General features: G+C 41.5%; 1 protein-coding gene and 1 pseudogene across 2 annotated transcripts in view; one reads left to right on the top strand and one right to left on the bottom strand.

Annotated features, from left to right (window-relative positions):
- The window catches only part of LOC135205576 (patatin-like phospholipase domain-containing protein 4), a 147,315-nt gene extending 140,991 nt beyond the window's left edge, over positions 1-6,324 (bottom strand). The window contains exon 1 of one of the 2 annotated variants that reach the window (XM_064236343.1): positions 6,016-6,324. In XM_064236343.1, the coding sequence (XP_064092413.1) occupies positions 6,016-6,161 (146 nt within the window). In that variant the 5' untranslated portion in view covers positions 6,162-6,324. The remainder of the gene's footprint in view (positions 1-6,015) is intronic. The other variant, XM_064236344.1, reaches the window with a different exon arrangement.
- Positions 6,325-11,791: 5,467 nt separating this feature from the next.
- LOC135202703 (uncharacterized) lies at positions 11,792-18,050 on the top strand (annotated as a pseudogene).
- Positions 18,051-22,244: the final 4,194 nt, after the last annotated feature.

Here is a 22,244-nt window from a genome sequence, read left to right on the forward strand (position 1 = left end):
GGCCTATAAGTATTTTTCCGCAAATTTAAAAAAAAACTTCTATGTCGACGTAAATTACGTCCAGTCGGCACCCGACAGACAATTTATCTCGACGTAAAATACGTCCAATAGGCGTTTAAGGGTTAAGAAGATAGTACTCGTCTCGGTCACAATCCGTAGAGTTAACTACGGTATGTGCCTACACCTCGGACAATTCAACTGATTAACAGAATCATGTCGCGAGGGCAATATACGTAGTATATTTGTAGGTTCCTGCACTTTTCTATTCAAGGAACGAGAATAAGGACTGGAAGCCAACACCCTTCATTCTCTAATGAAGAGAGTGAGGGAGAAGTTTTCCTCGAAGGAAGACTTCAATGGTGATAACAGGATACCGAAGACGATAGTTCAAGCCAAACTGGATGTTCCCACCCGTTCTTCTCTATCCCGTGAGATATTCTTCCTTCAGTAGCAGTGCTTCTCTCAAACGCTAGAAATTCCAGGAATTCGAGCATCGGCGAGATTTCCGATTATCGTAGTAACAATTATCTGATGTTCTCGTCTAGCCCACTCTGGACCGTGGTTCACCCAAGTGTTTGCAGATCGTAGAAAACCAGAACACTCAGAGAGTGCAAGAAATTCCGAAGAATTCTAAGCGCTTGGCAAAACCCCCACCGAATTCGTCAGACGTTCATCGGGTGGTGGTCCTCCCGATTCCCGTAGAAATCAAGGATGGGGCGAGATCCTTCCTCAACGACGGGGACTTACGTCCGGTAGTACCCGAAGGTCCCCCCAGGAACGCAGTCCCCAACGTGGAATCCTACGGAGAACGTTCTGCAGGATCCCTCCCCTTTCCTTCGTAGCCATAGGGAGAGAGGGAATGGGGGAGGAAAATTGGATACTCGCTCGCCTTTCCAGCGGAACTAACAGTAGGAGAAGCGAGTATGAGCAGCCATCACCGTGCGGTGATGGCCGCTCAGAGTCTAGGAAAACGTTACCGTCAGGAGAAAACGTTTTCCCGAGGAGGGTTATGAACTCGTACTGTAGGCTAAGCGTCTGCCGCCACCGTCGTCTGGGGGGGTCTGAGTAAGCACCTGACAGGAGAGAGCCGATACCGTCCTCCGACGCGTCCCAGTCCTCGTCGAGGTCGAAACTTCTCAAGAGGACCGAAGGGGGAGCGCACCCTGTTCTCTTGAGTGTGTGTAGTCCAGACGGACTGTCCCGTGAAGAGCGGTGATGGTCCCTCCGAGAGTCTGGGAAGCGTCATTCGTCCTCGCCAGCCCCCACGATCTCCTCCAACCACTTGAGCAAGGATCTGTTGGTCCCAAGACCGAACCAGGCTTGTGGCCGGATCGTAAGAAATGCATTCCTCACAGTCACTCCTGTTCGCCTCGTTCCTCCAAGTGTAGCCTGAGGAGGTTGAAGGGACAGGTGAGGGAGACCTGATGCTCCTATCCTGCCTACTAGCAGAACTAGTAGGCTGGGAGGACTGCAGGCGATCGCCAACGTCGAGTTGCAGGTCTGGACCAGCAGCTTCTTGCAGAGAAACACTGGACTACAGAACGGAGCGTCGGTCTCTATGTCAGGGGAGCTGTTATGAGAGCTCCTCCCCTGCCTACCAGCAGAACCGGTAGGCTGGGAGGACTGTAGGCGATCATCAACCACAGTGATGGTCGAACCAGTGGTCTTCCTGCTCTTCAGATCTACTGGCGATCGAGCTGTAGGCCTGGTCGAACGGCTAGACCGAGAGCAGCGGCGACGGTCCCGAGCATCAGAGGAGCTACTGCTGGTTCCCCTATCCATCCGGTCCCGGCGGTCATGGGACCGGCAGTCTGCTGTTGCGGTAGGAGCGCACCCCTCACAATCACTCCTGATCACCTCGCCCTTCCCGGTGTAACCCCGAGAAAGTTGAAGGGATAGGAGAGGAAGGCCTGACGCTTCCCCCCCCCCCCCCCCCCCCCCCACCCCCCCCCCCCCCCCCCCCCCCAGCAGGACCGGTGTGCTTGGGGGGCTGCAGGCGATCGAGCTGCAGGCCTGGTCGCGCGGCTCTCCTGGGGAGAGCGGCTGGACCGAGAACAACGGCCCCGGTCCCGTGTGTCAGAGGAGCTGCTGCTGGCCTCCCTACCCATCCGATCCCGGTGGGAGCGGCGGTCAGGAGACCTGCAGAGACCACTGTCGTGGTGGGAGCGGTGCCTGTTCTCAAGGCGCGTCGAACCGTTGGAACCAGCCGGGGCTGGTTCCTGCGATCGAGGGGACCTCTTCCCAGCCTCAGCCCATGGCCAGTCAGGGACTGTCACGGCAACCCTGGTAGCCTGCGGTTTGCTACGAGAGCGATTGCTGCCTGGCGAGTCACCTGAGAGACTATCGCCAGCCTTCCGCTCCGTGCCTCGGTCCTGGCACCCAGCGAACTCGGACGCCTGAGCCTTGGCTGCGCGGTCGCCCGCAGGAGACCGTATACTCGGTACCTCTCGCAAACGAGAGGCCGGGCTGGAACCTGGTGTAGATGTAGGACCTTTAGCACCAGGCGAGGAAGTACCGGTGTTAGCCGGTACCCCTCTGGTGCCCGTCTTCTTCCTTACGGAAGGAGAGATGGGCCCCGCTCCCGAAGGAGCAGGAGGACCAGCGGAAGAACCCCCCGTCCCACCGGAGTGAGATGGGCCCTTAGAAGTTCCCGAGGGAGACTTCTTAGGGGGGGAGGAGGCAGCCTTCTTCTTCTTCGGCTTGGAAGCCTTAGAAGTCGAAGGGGAAGAGGTGGCAGCAGGCGACGAAGACGACGACGACACCTTCCTCTTCTTCTTCTCCATCGTCAGCTCCCTCAGGACAGACGTCAGGTCCTCCATCCAGGATGGAGCCGGGGCTATTGCCGAAGCAACAGGGCCCGGCTGCACCTGTCCGGAAGGACCTGCGACTGGGGCAGCAACACCACGAGTTGGAACGACATCGGCAGGAACTATTTCAGGCAAGGCAGGTACAGCAGGAGCGGCAGGTACAGCAGGCAAGGCAGGTATGGCAGGAGATGGGGCAGCAGCCAGCGACATCCTGGGTACCAGCGGCAGGTTCAAGGGCGAACTCTTCGGGCACCGAAAGTCAGGGGCTGGCAGGGCGAAGAACCCAGAGGGGGAGGCATGCCCCTCCTCGGTACGTCAGCGATCAGGGTCTGTACAGCGGCCGTAGGAGTCATCGACATCACATGTGTGTAGACCAGGTGGGGAAGGGCGGCATACCCTGGGGTCGAGACGGTGGTGGTGGTAGTGGTCACCGTTCCATGGGTGACAGGAACAGCACCCGCCAGAAGATGCAGCAGCCCCTGAACGCTCGGTGTGCCCTGGAGACCCAGCAAGAACCATACCTGGCCGGGGTCATCGCCCGCAGCAGGAGCACCTGAGGAAGCAAAAAACCAAACGGGTTAGTAGTAGGGGTTCCCCCTCGAACGGGGAGGGGGAACAATTCCCCCCCGAACAAACGGAAGACCCAGAGTACAATTGGATGTCGGGGCATCCCGCCCCCTCCTCTCCGCTCGACGGATCTGGCGAAGAGAAGGAACGAGAAACCCCCCCCAAAGGGGAAGGAGCCAACGCGAGAGCTGGGATGGCGGCAGGAAGGAAGACGACGTGTCTGTGACCAAGGGCGTCGCTGGAGAACCCTCCGAAAGACTCCCTGGCAGGCTTACGTCGCTTCCTCCTATCCTCGTGGAGCACCCACTGCTCCTCCGACCAATTATTACACACAACGCAGGGCTCGGCCCAAGAGCATTCGCGCCCTTGGCAACAAGCACATAATTCATGAGGATCAACCTCTGGAAAAGAGCAAAAGGCCCCACACTTACGACCCTCCACCCCAGGGCAAACTCTGCGGCTGATGGGGGGGGCGTGGGGACGTCTCCAGCTCACGAGAATGCGTAATAATGAAATAATAATAAAATACAAAGCACACGTACTTACAGTATTTTATCAAACACACACAAAGCAAACCAAGTTTGACAATACAAAGCGTACAACGAAAGCGGCCAGAGAGCGAACAACACGTCTGTCTCCATCGGCGGCCGAAAGCAAAGTGGTTCTTCACCTCCCAGTCACACATGTGCGCACTGTCGGACAAGCAGTTAACTACCGAACTCCCTTGTTCGAAGCTTACGACCGTTCCAGCTGCCGCTAGTTACCTTCCTATTGTAAAGGACTGACGGTTTGTATTCGTATCAGAACAAACCGGGAATTGAGAGCTTTGGGCACCGTGAAAGTCCGAGGCCGCTTCCCCCGACCCAAAAACCCCGGTTTCCCACTGGGTCCCCCTTTACCGTTTGATGTTTTATAGGCTTTATTTTCACTGGGTCAACTACAAAAAACGTTGTTATTAGCAATTATACTGTTCCCCTTCTCATTTCCAAATATGCATTATACATGTTATTACTTTATTTGAGATTTTTCCCCACAAAAATTGATCGTCCGCGGATATGTAGTCGCTCCAACTTTACTTTGTAACTTCAAAACGTTTATTAAATTCATGTCTATTATCCCATTTTTGCAACCAAATTAACCCCAAAAAATTTACAAATATTTCTGATGTATGTTTATGAGCAGACGGCGTGATGAAAAATGACTCATCGTTCCCAACCTAGTGGAGCTTCACATAGGATACGCCAATGCATTTACAAACTGTTTCCATGAATTCTAGTTGTCATAGTAATGCAGTAATGATAAAACTGCTGTAATATGGATATATACTACAAATAGATACGCTAATTTCACTTATTTCCCCAGTTTTGTGTAAGTCTTGTACCCAGTTTGGAGAGTAAACACATACCAATTGACAACACTGATAAACAATTGAAGAGCGCAAAACGCTGCAAAGAATGCTGTAGTTCCTAGAGGTCGGGTTTACGATTGTTGTGATGAAAGTGCCCCAGCGTCTATGGGTACAAGTGGTGTGCGGATCTAGCACAGGAAATGGGAAGTTTGTTGACACAAGCAACTCCGCAAACATCGAGATGGCGTCAATCTTCTAAACTTTTTTTAATTGTAAGTAAAAATTTCGAAAGCGTCATGGAGGTAGAGTGCACTGCGTTAGCCACACTTTTCATTACCCTCTGTTTAAATCTTAAAATATGGCCTTAATTTCTAACTTTGGAGAAAATACTTTGAAAGGAGAGTAGAGGTCTTGAGCTCCTGCTATCACCACCAACAAGTCATGACTGATGACCATCTCCAGTGTCAGGACGTGTTGAAGTACTTTTTCGGAGGGTGGCCAAGTATGTGGTAGTCAGTGAATTGGCCAGTCCAGTCGGTTGTTTACCCTAGGTACCTCCAATTGGAAGCTAAGTTCTCTGACTCCAATGTTTAGTGTTACTTGGAAGTCCATGGGGGCAAAAGCACCCAGCCAGGTCAGATCATGATACCCTAAGGGTAAGGGTAAGGGAAGTAGGCTAATGTCTGGTTAGGTCGGGACCTGGCATTTCCACTCTTCCCGGTGGGATAGGCTAATCTAGAAGAAAGCAAATATAAAGAGGTACAGTAAAGGGCACAACAGGGGCTGCAGCCTAAGGGACGCTACGAAAAACCTTAGCTACCTACCTAAGTACTAGCTAGTTCCTAGTAGTAGTACCTACCTAGTAGGCTAAAACCTACGATGCAATGACGGCTAGGATACCTAGCTAGGTAGGTAGTACCTAGGTAGGTAGCTAGTACCTATAACTGATTCACTTAAGGTAGATTCTCGGATGAGCCTTATTCTTACGAGACGTTTGTTTGGTGGCTGCTGATTGGCTGGTACCAGGAGGTAGGCAGCCCCCAGCCAATCAGCGGCCGCCAAACTAACGTCTCGTAGGCATAGGGCTCAACCAAGAATCTACCTTAAGTGAATCAGTTATAGGTACTACCCTATTACGGAGTATCTGGCTAAGATAGTAGTACTAATCTGGGTAGTTGCCTCCCTGGCCCTAGTTACAGTATGGACATGGGTAAATAGGATTAGGTAGTAGGTAGTACCTAGATAGCTAAGTAGCCTACCTAGTACCAAAGAGATAACAAATAGGTAGCTTACCAGTCTTTACGGAAGACACTAGAAACAGCGAAGAATCGCGGCCTTAGGTCACTTGTTATAATTTGCAGCGGCCTTCTTTTGTCTAAATTTGCAATTCCGGTTCTTAATACGGTTCTTGATAACCGAAATACAGTCGATAGAGACATTGTTTTAGCTGCAGTATGAAGTTTACGATAACACCGAGGCAATCAGCTGAGCAAGACTAAATGTGCTTTTATCTCGACACTCGACAGCAGAAGAAGAGAATTCTAATCCGGAGAATAATAACAAAGGATACAGATAACTCTTAAAACCTCGAGTGCCTGTTTACTGTTATGGTAAGGAGAAAAGTTAAATTCTTTAAGAATTGTGAACTGAATACATATACGTATGTATATATATGCACATGTGCATATACTCATATATATACATGTATCTCCTTCGTAGATTTTGTCTTTATTTATCACATTCCATATTATCGTGATTCAGTTATGTATGTATGTGTATGTATGTATGTATGTATGTATGTATGTAGTATATATGTATGTATATACATATATATATATATATATATATTATATATATATATATATATATGGGTGTCTACACTATAGTGAAAAAGTGTCATAAACACATATTGGAAACTTCGTGCACACATTTCACGAACATATCGAAAACAGGTTAACGGCCGTAAGCGGATAAAGAATGTTTGGCAAATGCTGGATAACCATACGAAGCACTGCATGAATCACTGGTTATGGCTACCAGCAAATCGCTGACTTGTACTTTAAGCTGTTTGCAATGTGTGTGTGAGAAGTTACCGATGTGTAGTTTTGTATCGACGCACCCAGTGCTCGGCTTCTTATCTATAGGAGATAAATCTTATTTATTCAAATAAGTATGTACACACATACACACACACATAAATATATATATATATATATATATATATATATATATATATATATATATATATAAAGAGAGAGAGAGAGAGAGAGAGAGAGAGAGAGAGAGAGAGAGAGAGAGAGAGAGAGAGAGAGAGAGAGAGAGAATTTACATCATATGCACATTTATATTGTAGGGTTTGAATTACAAGGAGTTTCAAGGGTTAGGATGTCTTAAAGGCTTGTTAGCTCATCAGAGGAGACATCGTGTGCTCACTTATCTCTTGGAGCAGGTTTTACTGTTCATTCACAGTGTTCTAATGATTTTGTCTGGCTTTCTTTTGAACTATTCTACACTGCTGCAGTTTACAACTTCTGGTGGCAGTTTATTCCATGTGTCACATATCTTGTATGTGATGAAGTTCCCACAATGCGATGTGTTGTATCTTCAGTTCTAGTGTGCATCCATTATTTCTCGTCTGTTTTCGTTTAACGTAATAGGTTACAGCCTGATAAATAAAAATCAAGCATTTGCTTAAAGCAAAAGCTTGAAAGAAAAAGCAAAAGCTCGAGTAGCGAAAGGTAGCAGAAGCTTATGCAAAAAGTCATTGATTAAAGTCTTATGAATAAAAATGATCACCGTTTGCTACCTTTTGCTAAATGGATTCCGAGCTTTTGCTTACAAACCCAGCCACATGCTACTCATTTGTTTTAAACATTCCTAACAGGTATACGGATAAACGCAGATCCTCATTTGAGTTTTCTGGTTAATTTAGCTTTGATTGCCAGTTGTTTCAGGCAGAATTAATTTAATTTGAATGAAAAATGGAACAAGACAATTATAATTGATTCTTGAAAGAAATGACTCTTGGTTATCCTTAACTCCAAATCAAATAGTTTCTTTAAAAAATTCACAAGATGTTATCTTTTCCACCTCCGTATACATACTACTAGAGGATGTGAATACTTACTATACGTAATTTTAATTAAAAGAGCAGATGCGCCGACTAATTATGTGATACCAAAAGTTCTAATATTACTGTCCTATTGCTATTTCGGCAATGGGAAATGGTAGGAGTGTTTGTGGTACTTGAAGTAGTAAGGACTGTTGCAGTTGTTGCTATAGTAGTGGCTCTTTTATCTGCTGCTTATAGGTAGAGTATCTTATTAACATAGGTAGTGTTTTATATATATATATATATATATATATATATATATATATATATATATATATATATATATATATATAATATATATATATATAGATATATATATATATATATATATATATATATATATATATATATATATATATATAATATATAATACATATATATATATATATAATATATATATGTATATATATATATATATATAGTATGTATATATGTGTGTGGTGTGTGTGTGTGTGTATACATATCATATATATATATATATATATATATATATATATATATATATATATAATGTATGTGTGTGTGTGGTTTAAAAAATCACAGTATATGCACAAGACTTCATTAAATATATTTGTATATATATATATATATATATATATATATATTATATATATATATATATATATATATAGTTATATATGTATACATACAATAGAAACACAATTATATAACTCCATACAGCAATTTTGATGAGTTTTTCTTTCACAAATTTAAATAAAATCTGCCATCATGTGAGGTTCACTGGAGTTTCAAGCACCTCTTGAGCTGCCTTAAACTTTTGTAAGCTATTGCTTTGAAGCATAAGTAATTGCTAGGTTTTATTCATAAGAAATGAAACAAATGCTGTTCAATTCAAGCAAAAGCATTTGCTCAACGTTTTATTCATCAGGGCACAGTCTGTCTACTTTCGTTATGCCTTTCAGTATTTTGAATGTTTCTATTCGTTGTCCTCGCAATCGTCGTGTTTCTAGGTCATACATGTTCAGGCTCTAGCTCTAGTCGTCTTTGATAACCTATTTGCCTGATGGATGGAATTAACTTTGTGGCTCTTGCTTGTGCCCCTTCTAATCTATTTCTGTTCTTTCTTGGTATTGGTGACCAAAACTGTACTGCATATTGTTGTGTTGAGCTGCAGCACCGTTTCCTAATTTCTGTATCTGAACTGTCTCTTTATGTATCCCACTAGTTTCTATGCTGCTTTTCTGCTTTGTTTTGTGGATTTGAAGTCCTTGGTAATAGTAACTCCAGGGTCCTCTTCTTGTTCTACTCTATTTCTCTCATTCCCAAGCAGCATGTAGTTGGCATGAGGGTTATTTGTTCCTATTTGTAACACTTTACATTTATCCAGGTTAAAAGGGAATTGCCATATTTTTTATCATTCTGCTATTTTCCTTTGATAATTTCTTAAACTTTCCACTGTATCTGGTTCTGCTGCATTTACACCTAGTTGGGTGCCATCTGCAAATTTGGCTATCTTGCTAGTGAAGCCTACAATCTGACCATTCTGAAACTTCACCATTTATATATTGTGACTCTCTCTTTTCTATTAGTTAGCCAGTCTTCGATCCAGTCAGTTATTTGTTTTACAATCCCTAAAGCTCTAACTTTTGTCATTAGTTTCTTGTATGAAACTTGGTCAAAGGCCTTTTGGAAAATTTCAGTAGAGTTATCTATTGCTCTACTACTGTCGTAAATACCAAGCATGTTATGAGAAAACTCCAAGAGGTTTGATAGGCAGGATCTGTTTTGTCTGAAACCGTGTTGGCTGTTTATTAACTACAAGTTGTTTCTATCAATCAGTGAGAGAGAGAGAGAGAGAGAGAGAGAGAGAGAGAGAGAGAGAGAGAGAGAGAGAGAGAGAGAGAGAGAGAGAGAGAATTATAATTCTGAAGACTGTTACATTGTTTCTAACACGCGTAGACTACAAAGAAGAAGCAGGTGAAGTTTCTTTGGCAATTATAAGCATTAAATATTAAATACATGCATTAAAAACAAATTATATAATTTTTTCAGTGTTTCTATCAATATTTTATTTGTGTGCAGTGGGTAAACATTATAAAAATTTCATTATAGCTTTGAAATTTACACATTAATCTATCCATGGGGGGAGGGGGCACGTGACCAGGTGGCCTCCCCTTAAATCCGCCACTGTATGGGTAATCTGTCATTGTTCCATATCATAATAGACTCAAACTAATCTGTATAATATTTGTACCAAGATAACCAATATTAATACTGTATTGGTCGTTCATTTGAAGCCGAATCTGGCCATAATAATATAAATTAACCACATTTTGAGCAGCTGGGAAGTACATTCTACCAGATATTGCTCAATATCATTATGTCTTAAAAGCCATCTCACACAAAGGGGCAAGATTTCGATCGTAATGTTATTACTGCAAAATTAATTTCCACTTTAATTTTATTGTTCTTACAACTCCATTTACTTACTTTTCATTACCAGTTTTCACAAGCATGGTAATTGTCACCATTAAGGCTATGATGAAGGGTACTCTGTGTTCAGCACCCACGCGACTCAGTAAATGATGAAGTTACTTATTATCTGAATCTCTTACAATTTCACTACAATGTTTTTACCTTAATCATTTACACTTAAGGTCTTGTTAAAGATGTAGTACAATAGCAATTTTCTTCAAAAGTGGAGTTATCATCATTTTGCTTTTCAGATTTTAATCGCAAGGCTGACTATAAAAGTAGATGAGTATTTGTCACTTATACAAGTGGGGCTCCTTTTTTAACAAATAATATTGAACCATAAATATTGCTCAATAACTAATTCACTATACCTCAGAAATAACTTACACCTTAAAGATAATATATAAGTGCTTTGTCACCAATAGGCAGCGCCTTTGACCACTACTAGATAGATAGATAAGGGCCTGCTAAAAAGATACTTAAAGAGAGAGGCCGAAAGAAAAAACCTTGATTGAAGATGGACTATTGAGCAACTATTGTGCCTCGGAGAAGATTCTAGTAATATTTTTATAACAACTTGGTCCCTTAGTCTTCAAATTACGCAATAAAAACATTTTCCGAACTACTTACAAAAGCTCAGCATCTCGAATAGATTCACTTTGCATTTTTCATCTTCCTCTCTTCAATCCAGAGGGGAAAAATTAAATAAATAAAACACTAACACATCAATACTTTTCCCCTTGACTCTCTCGACCTTGAATGAAGTTCGCGTCACTATGACTAAGCTTTTATGTTGCATTTATCGCTGCTATACACTACGGTCGGCTATTACGATTGCATATATGATTATATGATATAACGGGAGCATATTAGTATAAATATATGCATATATCTATATATATATATATATATATATATATATATATCTATCATCTATACATATATATATATATATAATATATATATATATATATATTATATATATATATATATATATATACACATATATATATATATATATATATTATATATAGATATATATATATATATATATATATATATAGATACGTATCTATATATATATATATATATATATATATATATATATACATATATATATATATAGATACGTATCTATATATATATATATATATATTATATATATATATTATATATACACGCATCTATATATGTATATATATGCAATTTTTATTGGCAATGCCATTGCTTTCACTAGAAATTCCATGAGACCCAAATACATTACACACACACACACACACACACACACACACACACACACACACACATATATATATATATATATATATATATATATATATATATATATATATATATATATATATATACATATAAGGGATGCATTGGAACTGGAACTAGAAATGAATGAATGAAACTATGTAGTACTGACTACTTTCTTGGATTGCAGATCACTGAAGGTCATGAAAGATAAGAAAGAGCAAGTCAAATCATGGCTGGCTGCTAGATGAAATTGGGAACAATATGGAGAAATGTGGCATGGACAGTGGGAGCAGTGAAGAGCAGGGTTGGAGTAATTACATTTGAAGAAATAAATTACAATTTCTTTAAAACAATGTAAATTACAATTAAAATTTAATTTGAAAATAGCAATTACAATACAATTACTTAACAACGAGTTCAGTTACAATTACTGTTACAATTTCAAGGGATTTGGGTGTGAGAGTAAACTCTAATCTTTGGCACAGCAAACAGTGTACTGAGGCGAGCATATCGAGCTAATATATGGCTTTATGATTTATTTCAAGAAGAGTAAATGATAGATGAGAAGTCATATTCAAACAGTATTTATTAGCACCAGTTAGGAAGCACTTGCATTATGCTCCCAGTGGCGGAGCACCAGCAAATTTAAGTCTTACAAACAACCTATCACTTGAATTTTATAATTGCAATTAAATTACAAATAACATCATCCTGTAATTGATTAAATTACAGCTAAGCTACTTACTGTATTTTCATTTTCAATTACAATTACACAAAACTCTGTAATCAATTGCATGTCAATTAAATTACAATTACTCCAACCCAGACGAAGAGCCCAACTTATCTATCAACACAAAGAATGACTTGCAGGATAATGCTACTAAAAAAAATCAGTACTGAATCTCGACCAAAACCAATGTACATCTTAGAAGAATAAATTCACAGTAAAGACGAGGGCGAAGAAATGCAGGAAAATTGTACAGGTAGCACAAATAGGTTGTTGGAACGGCAACGTAGTAGAGAGGCAGTGGGAAGTTTGACTGAAATAGGTAATGAAAATGATAAAAAATGCCAGTAGTGAAACAGCCGAAAAGGATCAGGACCTAATGAAATTGTGGAAAGATTCTGCATTACTGTTTCCCACATTAGCCAAAGTTCCGAGAAAGTATTTCTCCTGTCCTTCTTCTTCAATATACTATGAAAGGCTGTTTTCTGCGACAGGCAATGTATACGAGGAGAAACGCTCTCGCCTGCTACCTCGCACAGGAGAACAACTCCTTTTTCTCCATCATAATCTTCCTCAATTCCATCTCACAGATCCAAACAAATGAATAAATGCAAAACAGTTTAGTGCAGTCTTGTTTTGATATATCAATGAAGAAAAAGAACACTTTCTTCCACCTATAAATGATTGAAAATATGAAGAAAAAGTCTTAATTATCATAGCATTAATTATAAATCTGGTAAAGTCAGATTTCAATGCCCATATATAATTGAAGATAAGGAACTTTTTTTTTTTGCACCTCTACCATTGGTTGATAAACTACAGAACAAATATTAATTCTAAGACAATATATTACTAACCACTTAATATTGTCTTAAAATTATGTTAATGAAAAGTTTAAAAACACCAAGAAATATAAGCCTTATGATAACCGCTTAGATGTAAATTAAAAGTTATTTAATGATAGTTCTGGACGGAACCGGAACTTGCTAAAATTTGAAGTCCGGCCGCGTAACTTCCAACCGGAAACAAGTTTCGGCGCACTCTAATATATATATATATATATATATATATAATATATATATATATATATATATATATATATATATATATATATATATATATATATATACGTACACACTTAAAATCTTGTTTATTTTTGTTTATCTGGTTGGATTTTTACAGCGAAGGTTTTGCAATTATACTTTTCAAACTAAAATTACGACAGAGTTAATAATAATAATAATGGAGAAAACCATGTTTTCCTTTGTACTCGCGGTACTATGAGTATTTTTTTAAATAACAGCGGTCTAACTTTTTCAGCTTCTGAAATTACATTCCTTCCAGCTACCAGAAAAATGAATATAAATGAATAGCGCACATAAACATAAAAATCGCAAATACCCGTACATGCACAGGTACGTGATTTAAAAGAAATGCAACCAAAGTACCATGTCATTGCAAAACTGTATAGCCAGGTAATCAGATAAGGCTACTAGTGATAAGCAAGATTACAATATGAATAAAAAAGTTCCGAGTGCAAGGTTACTGGCACAGGTAATTTAGTCATCGAATGGTCGGGATCTCAATAAAATGACATGATATCAAAGTCCATTTATATTCAATTATATGGTTGAATGTTTAATACATAATTTTGAAAATAATTATATAAAGTTTATTTTCCTTTTCTAATGCTTGGAAATCTTTGCTTATTCAGAATTAATTGGTTTTGTTAAAACATTTTTATCGCTTTTAGTACACTCTGGGTGGTCACTTGAGGCCATCTTGGAACCATGCAGAGAGACGAGTCCGGCCCAAGGAGATAGGCCCAAGCAACATGATTAATTGTGCCAGCTCATATAAGTGATGCTCAAGTAAAACTATTTCGTGGTTTAAGAGGAAGGGAGAATATCGTGGCCCCAAATGAGATTACTTTAATCCTGAAGACCCTTAAACCCTCCATCCTCAGGGACATGAATTACGAGAAATGGGGACAGTCTCTATGGTTCTCCTTACTTCCTGTCCTTAGGAGAGCGTTAGAGATGGTTACCACGACCCAATATTCTTCAGTCTTGAAGGGAGTCACACAGCTTACTCACTAGGTTTGGTCCAGCGTTCATATAGTCATTGAGGGACCTAATGTCCCTGGATTTCCTGCTTTTGGTACAGAACACATGGATAACATCATGAAGTCCTTGAACACGGGAAATGTAGTACGTAGTGGTATTGTCTGTCCACCGCCTTCCCAAGTTCAATTTCTAGTGTGAATTAAGGTCTAGGAACTTCTAAGACCTGCTACCAGTTAGTAGTATCAGGCTTTCGGGAACTATTTTTTTTTTTTTTAGGGGGAGACTCTAGGCTACTACACTCCTGAAGCAGTGGGTGGCCTTTCCTCACCTTCAAATAGGAAGGCGGATGATGTCTTTGCGGGACAAGTCCACGTGCAGATACTTCACCTGATTGATGTTGATGGTATCTATGGTAATCAGGTAGGAGAATCCATCCTCATCCTATGGTTCTACGATCATGGCATCCTTACACCAGATGACCGAGGCGTTCATGTAGGTCCAGGGAAGTAAGTGCTATCGGTGTGGTGGAATGGGGCACATTGCGTCAGCTTGTCCGGGAAACGAGCAAGGAGAGGAGGCATCAGCGCCAGCCTCCTCTCCCCAAACCCACTGAGTAAGGTGCTGCCAAGTACTGTTTTGAGTGTAGAGGGTCTTCAGTGTTGCGTGTTAGTAGACACTGGGTGTTCTCAAAGCATCGCTCATGTTTCATGTTGTAAGGCATGGAACAAGTGCGCAGTTAGCATGATAACTGTGAGTGGGCAAGAATGGGCGTGTGAAGGAATGGGCGTCGTGCACTTGCAGCTCAGTAATGGAGCTACTGCCAGCATTTCTGTATGTGTAACTACTCTAATGTCACTCGATTTTAAATTTCTTCTCGGCATGGATGGTGTGAGGGCTCTAGGAGGAGTCACTGTCGATACCCAGGGTGGTGCACGATTAGGATTGGAAGACACTTTTTTCTGCAGCGGCTGATGTGAAGGTGGGGGTGGATGAGCGTGATTTTAGTGCAATTTATGATTCTGTGATTAAATGTTGGACAGCTACATGGAAATGGTCTGAGGGCAAGGAGCCTGGCGTCCTGGAAAATGGAGTAAAGGCATATTCTGTACCTCAGGAGGCAAAGGACCTGTATGAATCAGAGCTACAAAGATGGGTGAATGATGGCTGGCTGCTTCCTTATGATGAGAATAAATATGGACCAGCTAAGGGGCTTATTCCCCTCATGGCTGTTGTACAGCAAAATAAAAAGAAGGTGCAGCCTGTGCTGGACTTCAGAGAACTGAATACGTACATTGATGCATTTACAGCAGACTCGGATGTGTGCTCAGACAAACTACGTGAGTGGCGCAGGCAAGGAGTGAATGTATCTGTAGTAGACTTGGCTAAAGCTTACCTGCAAATAAGAATCCATGAATCTCTGTGGCCATACCAGACTGTATATTTCAAAGGCCAGAGGTATTGCCTGACTCGACTGGGGTTTGGCTTGAATATTGCTCCAATGGTAATGAAATCTGTTTTAAACTGTGTTCTCCTTCAGGACCCAATTGTAAGAAAAGGAACATCAGCTTATTTTGATGACATCTTGGTGAATGAAGATATTGTTAAGGCCAGCCGTGTAGAGGAGCATCTTAGAAATTTTGGGCTAGTAAGTAAGCCACACCAAAGACTTGTTGAAGGGGCTCGAGCATTGGGCCTGAGAGTTTGGGGGGAGCAGGAGAGTCTTTTTTGGAAAAGGGACAATGACCTGGGCGATGCACCAAGACAATTGACTCGGCGAGCAGTGTTCTCATACTTTGGTAGACTGTTAGGCCATTACCCTGTTTGTGGATGGCTGTGAGTGGCGGTAGCATTCATCAAGAGAAGAGTCAATAAAGTCACCGAAGGATGGGACGACGTCATTAATGATGATTACATCAAAATGGGTTTGCAGGAACTTCTGGAGAAGGTTAAGAAGGATGACCCTGTGAGAGGACAGTGGAATGTCACCGGTGACAAATTCAAGATCTGGGTGGATGCTAGTTCTCTTGCACTTGGTGTTGCAGTGGAAGTAAATGGTTCTATTGTGGAAGATGCCAACTGGCTGCGGAAAGACGACTCTTGCCACATCAATATGGCTGAGCTAGATGCAGTCATTAAAGGATTGAATCTTGCACTGGCTTGGAAGATACAAAAGGTGGAATTAATGACTGACTCATCTACTGTGCATAGATGGATTTCAGATGGACTTTTAGGAAAAAGCAGATTGAAGACTAAGGCTGCAAGTGAAATGCTCATCAGAAGAAGACTAGGAATAGTCTTGTCATTGATAGAAGAGTGTGACCTCCAGCTGTCTATTACACTTGTGTCTTCTGCCAATAATAAAGCTGACAGTTTGACACGTGTACCTCAGCGCTGGCTGAGGGACCTTGGTTCATGTCACCAAAATGCAAAACTTGTGTGTGCTTCTGTTGTCCCTGCCATTAGTGATGGAATTAAGGAGATCCATCATGCTGCTGGTCACCCGGGTGTGAGAAGAACTCTCTATTTTGTGAAGAAAGTCCATCCAGGAGTTACCAGGCGGCAAGTACAGGCTGTTGTCAAATGCTGTGAGGCATACCAGTCAATAGACCCGGCCCCAGTGAAGTGGCAGAAGGGTAGTCTGGAAGTGGATAGAGTGTGGTAGAGAGTTGGCATGGATATTACTCACTATGATGGACGGCCGTATCTGACTCATTGATTGTGGACCATCTCGATTTGCCATCTGGCGTCGGCTCCATTTTCAGACCAGTGAGAGCATCATCGGGCAATTCGAGACAGTGTTCTATGAACGAGGAGCGCCGGAGGAACTATTAACTGACAATGACACTGCTTTTCGCAGCAAACTATTTGCTGCCTTTGCAAAAAATTTTAGATGTGCTTATCTTCCATCAGGAAATGGTACAGCTGAGAGATGTCATCGAACTGTTAAAGTCATTGCTGCAAGGGAAGGCTGTAACATTGCAGAGGCTGTATATCTGTATAATTTGATGCCTCGTGAGGACTGCGACTCAACGACTGCCCCTGTCAGTATGCTGTATTCTTACCCTGTGAGGGTCCGAGGAGTGGATCCATGCTCAATGAACAAAGTGGCAGTGAGTGTCTCCTACAAAGCAGGTGATGAGGTGTGGGTAAAACCATCCAACATGCGATGCAATATGCAATTTGAAAGAGGCAAGGTTACGAGAGTTTTGTCAGAACAAGCTGTTGAAGTCAATGGAGTTCCACGCCATGTTAGAGATCTTCGTTCGTGTTCATCACAAGGATTGATATTGAGTGAGGAAACTACTGATGCTGAGGATGAGGAGCTTCTTATACAGCTTCCTGTTCAGGAAGATGAGGGGGAAGAGGAAGATTCAGGCACTGTTGCTGAGTGCAACGCAATTTCAAGACATTCAACAAGAGTTAGAAGAGCTAGAGTTTGTAATATATGTGAATGTAATTCAGGGGGGAGTGTATAATTATTGTTTGAAACTGTTAATTACTGTTTGGGTTTAATTGGACAGTTTATGTATAAAGGTATTTCTGTTGTTGTGGGTTATTAAGGAAGAGGTGTAAATGACCGTTTATGACTAATTGAGTTTGTATATTACTTGTTGATTGTCAATGATTATTTAAGATGTTCTCTTGGAGAGTGGGGAGTATGTGTGGTTAGTTGCAGTCAAGCCCTGTAGGAGATTATTACCTCTCCACCAAAGGATCGTTGTGTGTCTGTATCCATTATATATATATATTCTTTTTTAAGTAAAGAAGAAAGAACCAAGTCTGTGTTTCTTTACTGCCACAGCTTGTCCAGGTGGGCTTGCAGGAATTATAAGATCTCTCTCTCTCTCTCTCTCTCTCTCATCTCTATCTCTCTATTCTTCATCTCTCTCTCCTCTCTCTCTCATCTCTATATATATATATATATATATATATATATATATATATATATATATATATATATATATATATAATGTTTGGGTACAATTATCAAAGTAGATATCTAGCAACAATATATCAGGTTCATAAATATTTAGTAAGTGATGTATGATATAGAACTGTTCTTATTTTGCTTTTAATTTATTCAAAATCACCTTGCTGTTTTCAAAAGGATCCTCCATTGTATCATATACAATTGGATGACTTTAACAGCAGTTGTAATAACAATGATTCAGATTTTTGTTGTCCTCATTTTGTACTCGCACTATGTGGGTCAAAAATACGGACTAGGTGGAACAAGAGGACGATAACATAGGTTAATACCTTGCTCATCCCTGGATAAGATTAGAAAATTTCAGATTTCGCGTGCCTTACGTGGTCACATGCTCCAGCTGGTCCACAATTTATATTATCCCGATTTTAACCTTCTTTAGTAGTTAACGCTGCTCATTTGAACACCACCATTTTTCTAGACTTTCATAATCATAGAAAACGCTAAAACCATAACTGCGTTAACTGGGCCCTGTAGTTGCATACTAAGGTGTGAAAAGGAAAGGAAAGAAAAATATATTGTTCTACTACTTTAATAACTATTTAGTCAATAACTTTCTGTACTTAATACACTTTGGCTATGTTTGCTAATGTGTATATTATTTGCATAAGTGAAGCTACTGCGTAGCTTCCTAAGAAAAAATCAGCATCGCTGTTTTTATACTGTAAAAGATAGGCTATACTTACTCTTCTCCAAACTCGTAACAAGTGTTCTCTGATTACAAGAAGTGCTTTCTTCATGAATTTTGTTAGTTCAAGATTTTAAGTTCTTTAAAAAGACATTGTCATGAATGTTTAGATCTAGCTCAGAAGAGAGCATCATATTAAATTTAAAATGAAAGTGTTAGTACCTATTATATACTTGGAACTGAGGGTATCATCAAATGGTTATATGTGGGGCCAGTGGGGGATGGTTCGGACATTCTAGGGTAGGGATGATTCGGACGTGTCCGAATCATCCCTCCAGCAAACATGTACTAATTATGAATTCCAACAATGAAACAAAAGATTTTCACTAACAATATTTTGTGTATATGCTTTCATTAGCCCCTCATTACCTTATAGAACACTTCATAAACCCATCATAGGACCCCTTATTACAAAGTAAAATAGCCTATCCTTTGCTTCAGATTGATTATAGTTCCTTAAAGCCTATCATGGGACGAGAGTATAAGAAGAAAACCAATAAGGGAAGGGATGCTGCTGCTATAGAAAATACACTTCAGGAGTTTAGAGAAAAGGGTGGTTCAAGCTAGAGCAATTGGTTTAAGTTTGGAATCCCTTGGAGCACATTTCATGATTATGTACAGAAAGATAGAAACAGGGTTGACCAGGACGGTTTTCTTCACCTACAAACACAACAACCTACACTATCATCACAAGCGGCAGTTTTCTCCTGAGAGAATATTCGACCATTCCCAAAAGCTGGAGAGTGGCAGGAGACAGCTCAAGGCAGAAAACAGGGAGAATGCATGATTGTAACGGACACTGCAGAAAAGCTTGAACTTAAACAGAAAGAACTGAAGTAAAAGCCAAAATCCCAGCCAAGAAGGAAATAAAGATTGGAAATGATACCTCAAGAACATCAGAAAGCAAGAAAAAAATACTAAAAAGTTAGACACAGAGGACCAAACCAGTGATGAAGACCTTCATCATGGTCTTGGAGATCTCTTGACATCCGCGTTTAACAATAATTGTTCTGACATCTTAGAGGAGGTGATCGAAGACACAAAAGTTGGTTTTATTTATAAATTCCCAGAGGAGAGAGACTGTTCTTGTTGGGATAGATTCAGTAAAAGGTAACAAAGTCTATTATGTAGGCAAATTAATCAGCAATTTAGACGGTATGATGAATTTCAGGTTTCTTAATTAAGAAAATCACAGAAATTTGCTACTAATAGTTTTACACTTCCATAAATTGAGGATAAAGCAACTATTGGTAAGGAGGCCGTAATTGGAGTGCTTCCAAACCCAGTTCAGCATAGTATTAAAAGGAAACAAGGGTATTTCAAAGTTCGTTAGGCCAACTTTAATTAACATTAAGGCACAACAAATGTCATGTATTTGAATTACATTTCATGTTTGGTGTTTACTCATGAAGAGAATAAATTCAAATATATTTTGGTTATTTAACCATTTACCGGCGAGGATATTTCAATTAGTTTTTGTTTTGAAGGATAAAACATTCTTTAACCAGCTTTAACAGCGTGGATTTGATATATTTTCTGTCTGCCAGTCACCATGGGAAAGAATAATCTTTTAAGTTGATTTTGATTTCAATTAAACATTTAGTATGGTATATGTTTCATTTATCATCTGACTTGAAGGTGTAAGATTGTGAAAGAGAACGGGACTTGTTTTCTCTCGCGGGGTGTGGGGGGGGGGGGGGGGGAGGGGAGAGGTTAGCGTTTCCTTCCAACCGAGTCAGTTTGCAACTTGCGCTCTTGCAGTATGTATCACTTTGCAATACACACATCACTTGATACCAAGGTTTTATTAATCCAACGTATCTAACATCCTACGTGGCACAGTGAGTTACCTATGCTTACACATGTGAAGCAGAATGCCCACCCCACGAAGACCTACAGTAGTTGCCTGAAGGCCTACTGCCCCTAGAGGCTCCTATTTGCCGGCTCCTCACGATGCTGCACGCGCGAGGCTATGGTTGGCGCAACAGCAATGTATGCTCAAGGCCTTCCAAACCGGTATCACCAACACTGCCCTAACTGGAACACGTCTAGGGTGCCAGCGTCCGCAGCCCCCGAGAGAAATATGAAATGGAGATATCAACGGCCACGTTTCGATCATGGTGAAGGTCAATGGAATGTTGGCTTCAACTTTGCAGGGTGCCGGCCGACAAGACGGTCCATCACGTGAGACTGTATTACACACTGTGCTGCAGTGTGCCCTCGATGCCAGGTACAGTGCAACAAACAGGAGCGCCCTTTCGACTGAGGAGGCACTGGATGCTGTCTCCAAACTCGTCCTTGGTGCTTAGAGTTTTTCAACATGACGCAAAGCCATAACGAAAGTGTCAGCGATTTTTTCTTGCATAGCTTTCAAAAAGCCCACGGACTGTGAGTTTCAATGCCCTAATTGTAATTTTAATCTTTCAGAGTACATGTTGTTAAAGGAACTTACAATGGGATTAGGGGCTCAAGAGTTAAAAAGGCAAATATTTCAATCATATGAGTTATTTGCGAATGTCGATGCCCTACAGGCAATGTGCTGCGTGTTCGAGGCTGCCAAGCATGATGCCAGTAGTAGGCAGCAAGGGTGGCAGCAGTGTACAGAAATCGCACCAGCAGAGTTTGAAAGTAGCGCAGCTGCCATCCCCGAGACGGCTCATGCACAAGGCAGGAGGAGCCAGCCATTGTCGGACCCTGTCACCGTTAGGCCCACGTGCGTGAACTGCAGAGGTAGTCACGCCCCTGATAGAAACGCATGCCCGGCAAGGTTGCTTATTTCCCATAACTGCCAGAAGACCAGGTACGTCAAGAAATACTGCAGAAGCAAGGCACCATCGGACCCCACCACCCCCACAGTGGTGACAGGGGCAATCGTCACTGGAACACAGTACCCCTCCCAATCAACCGTCCTGGTCAGGGTGGCAGAGAGAGAGGGGCCCAGGTTCATGAACGTGAGTGCCCTCGCTGATACAGGGGCTCAAGTATGTGTTGCAGGCACTGAGATGCTGTTGTTCTTCAACGTAAGGCCTGCGCTGCTGCAGTGTTGGGCTGGCTTAAGAGATGTCACCAACTCACAACTGGAGTGCCTGGGAACAGCAGTCTTTCGGATCTCCTTCAGATATCACACAAGTGCACAAGAGGTTTATTTTGTCAAATCTGCCAAGTCGCTTTACCTCTCTCTCTCTCTCTCTCTGTATGTATAGACCTCAGTCTTGTCCCAAACAACTTTCCACACCACCCTCCAC

Source organism: Macrobrachium nipponense, chromosome 24 (genome assembly GCF_015104395.2).
Source record: "Macrobrachium nipponense isolate FS-2020 chromosome 24, ASM1510439v2, whole genome shotgun sequence".
NCBI lineage: Eukaryota > Metazoa > Arthropoda > Malacostraca > Decapoda > Palaemonidae > Macrobrachium > Macrobrachium nipponense.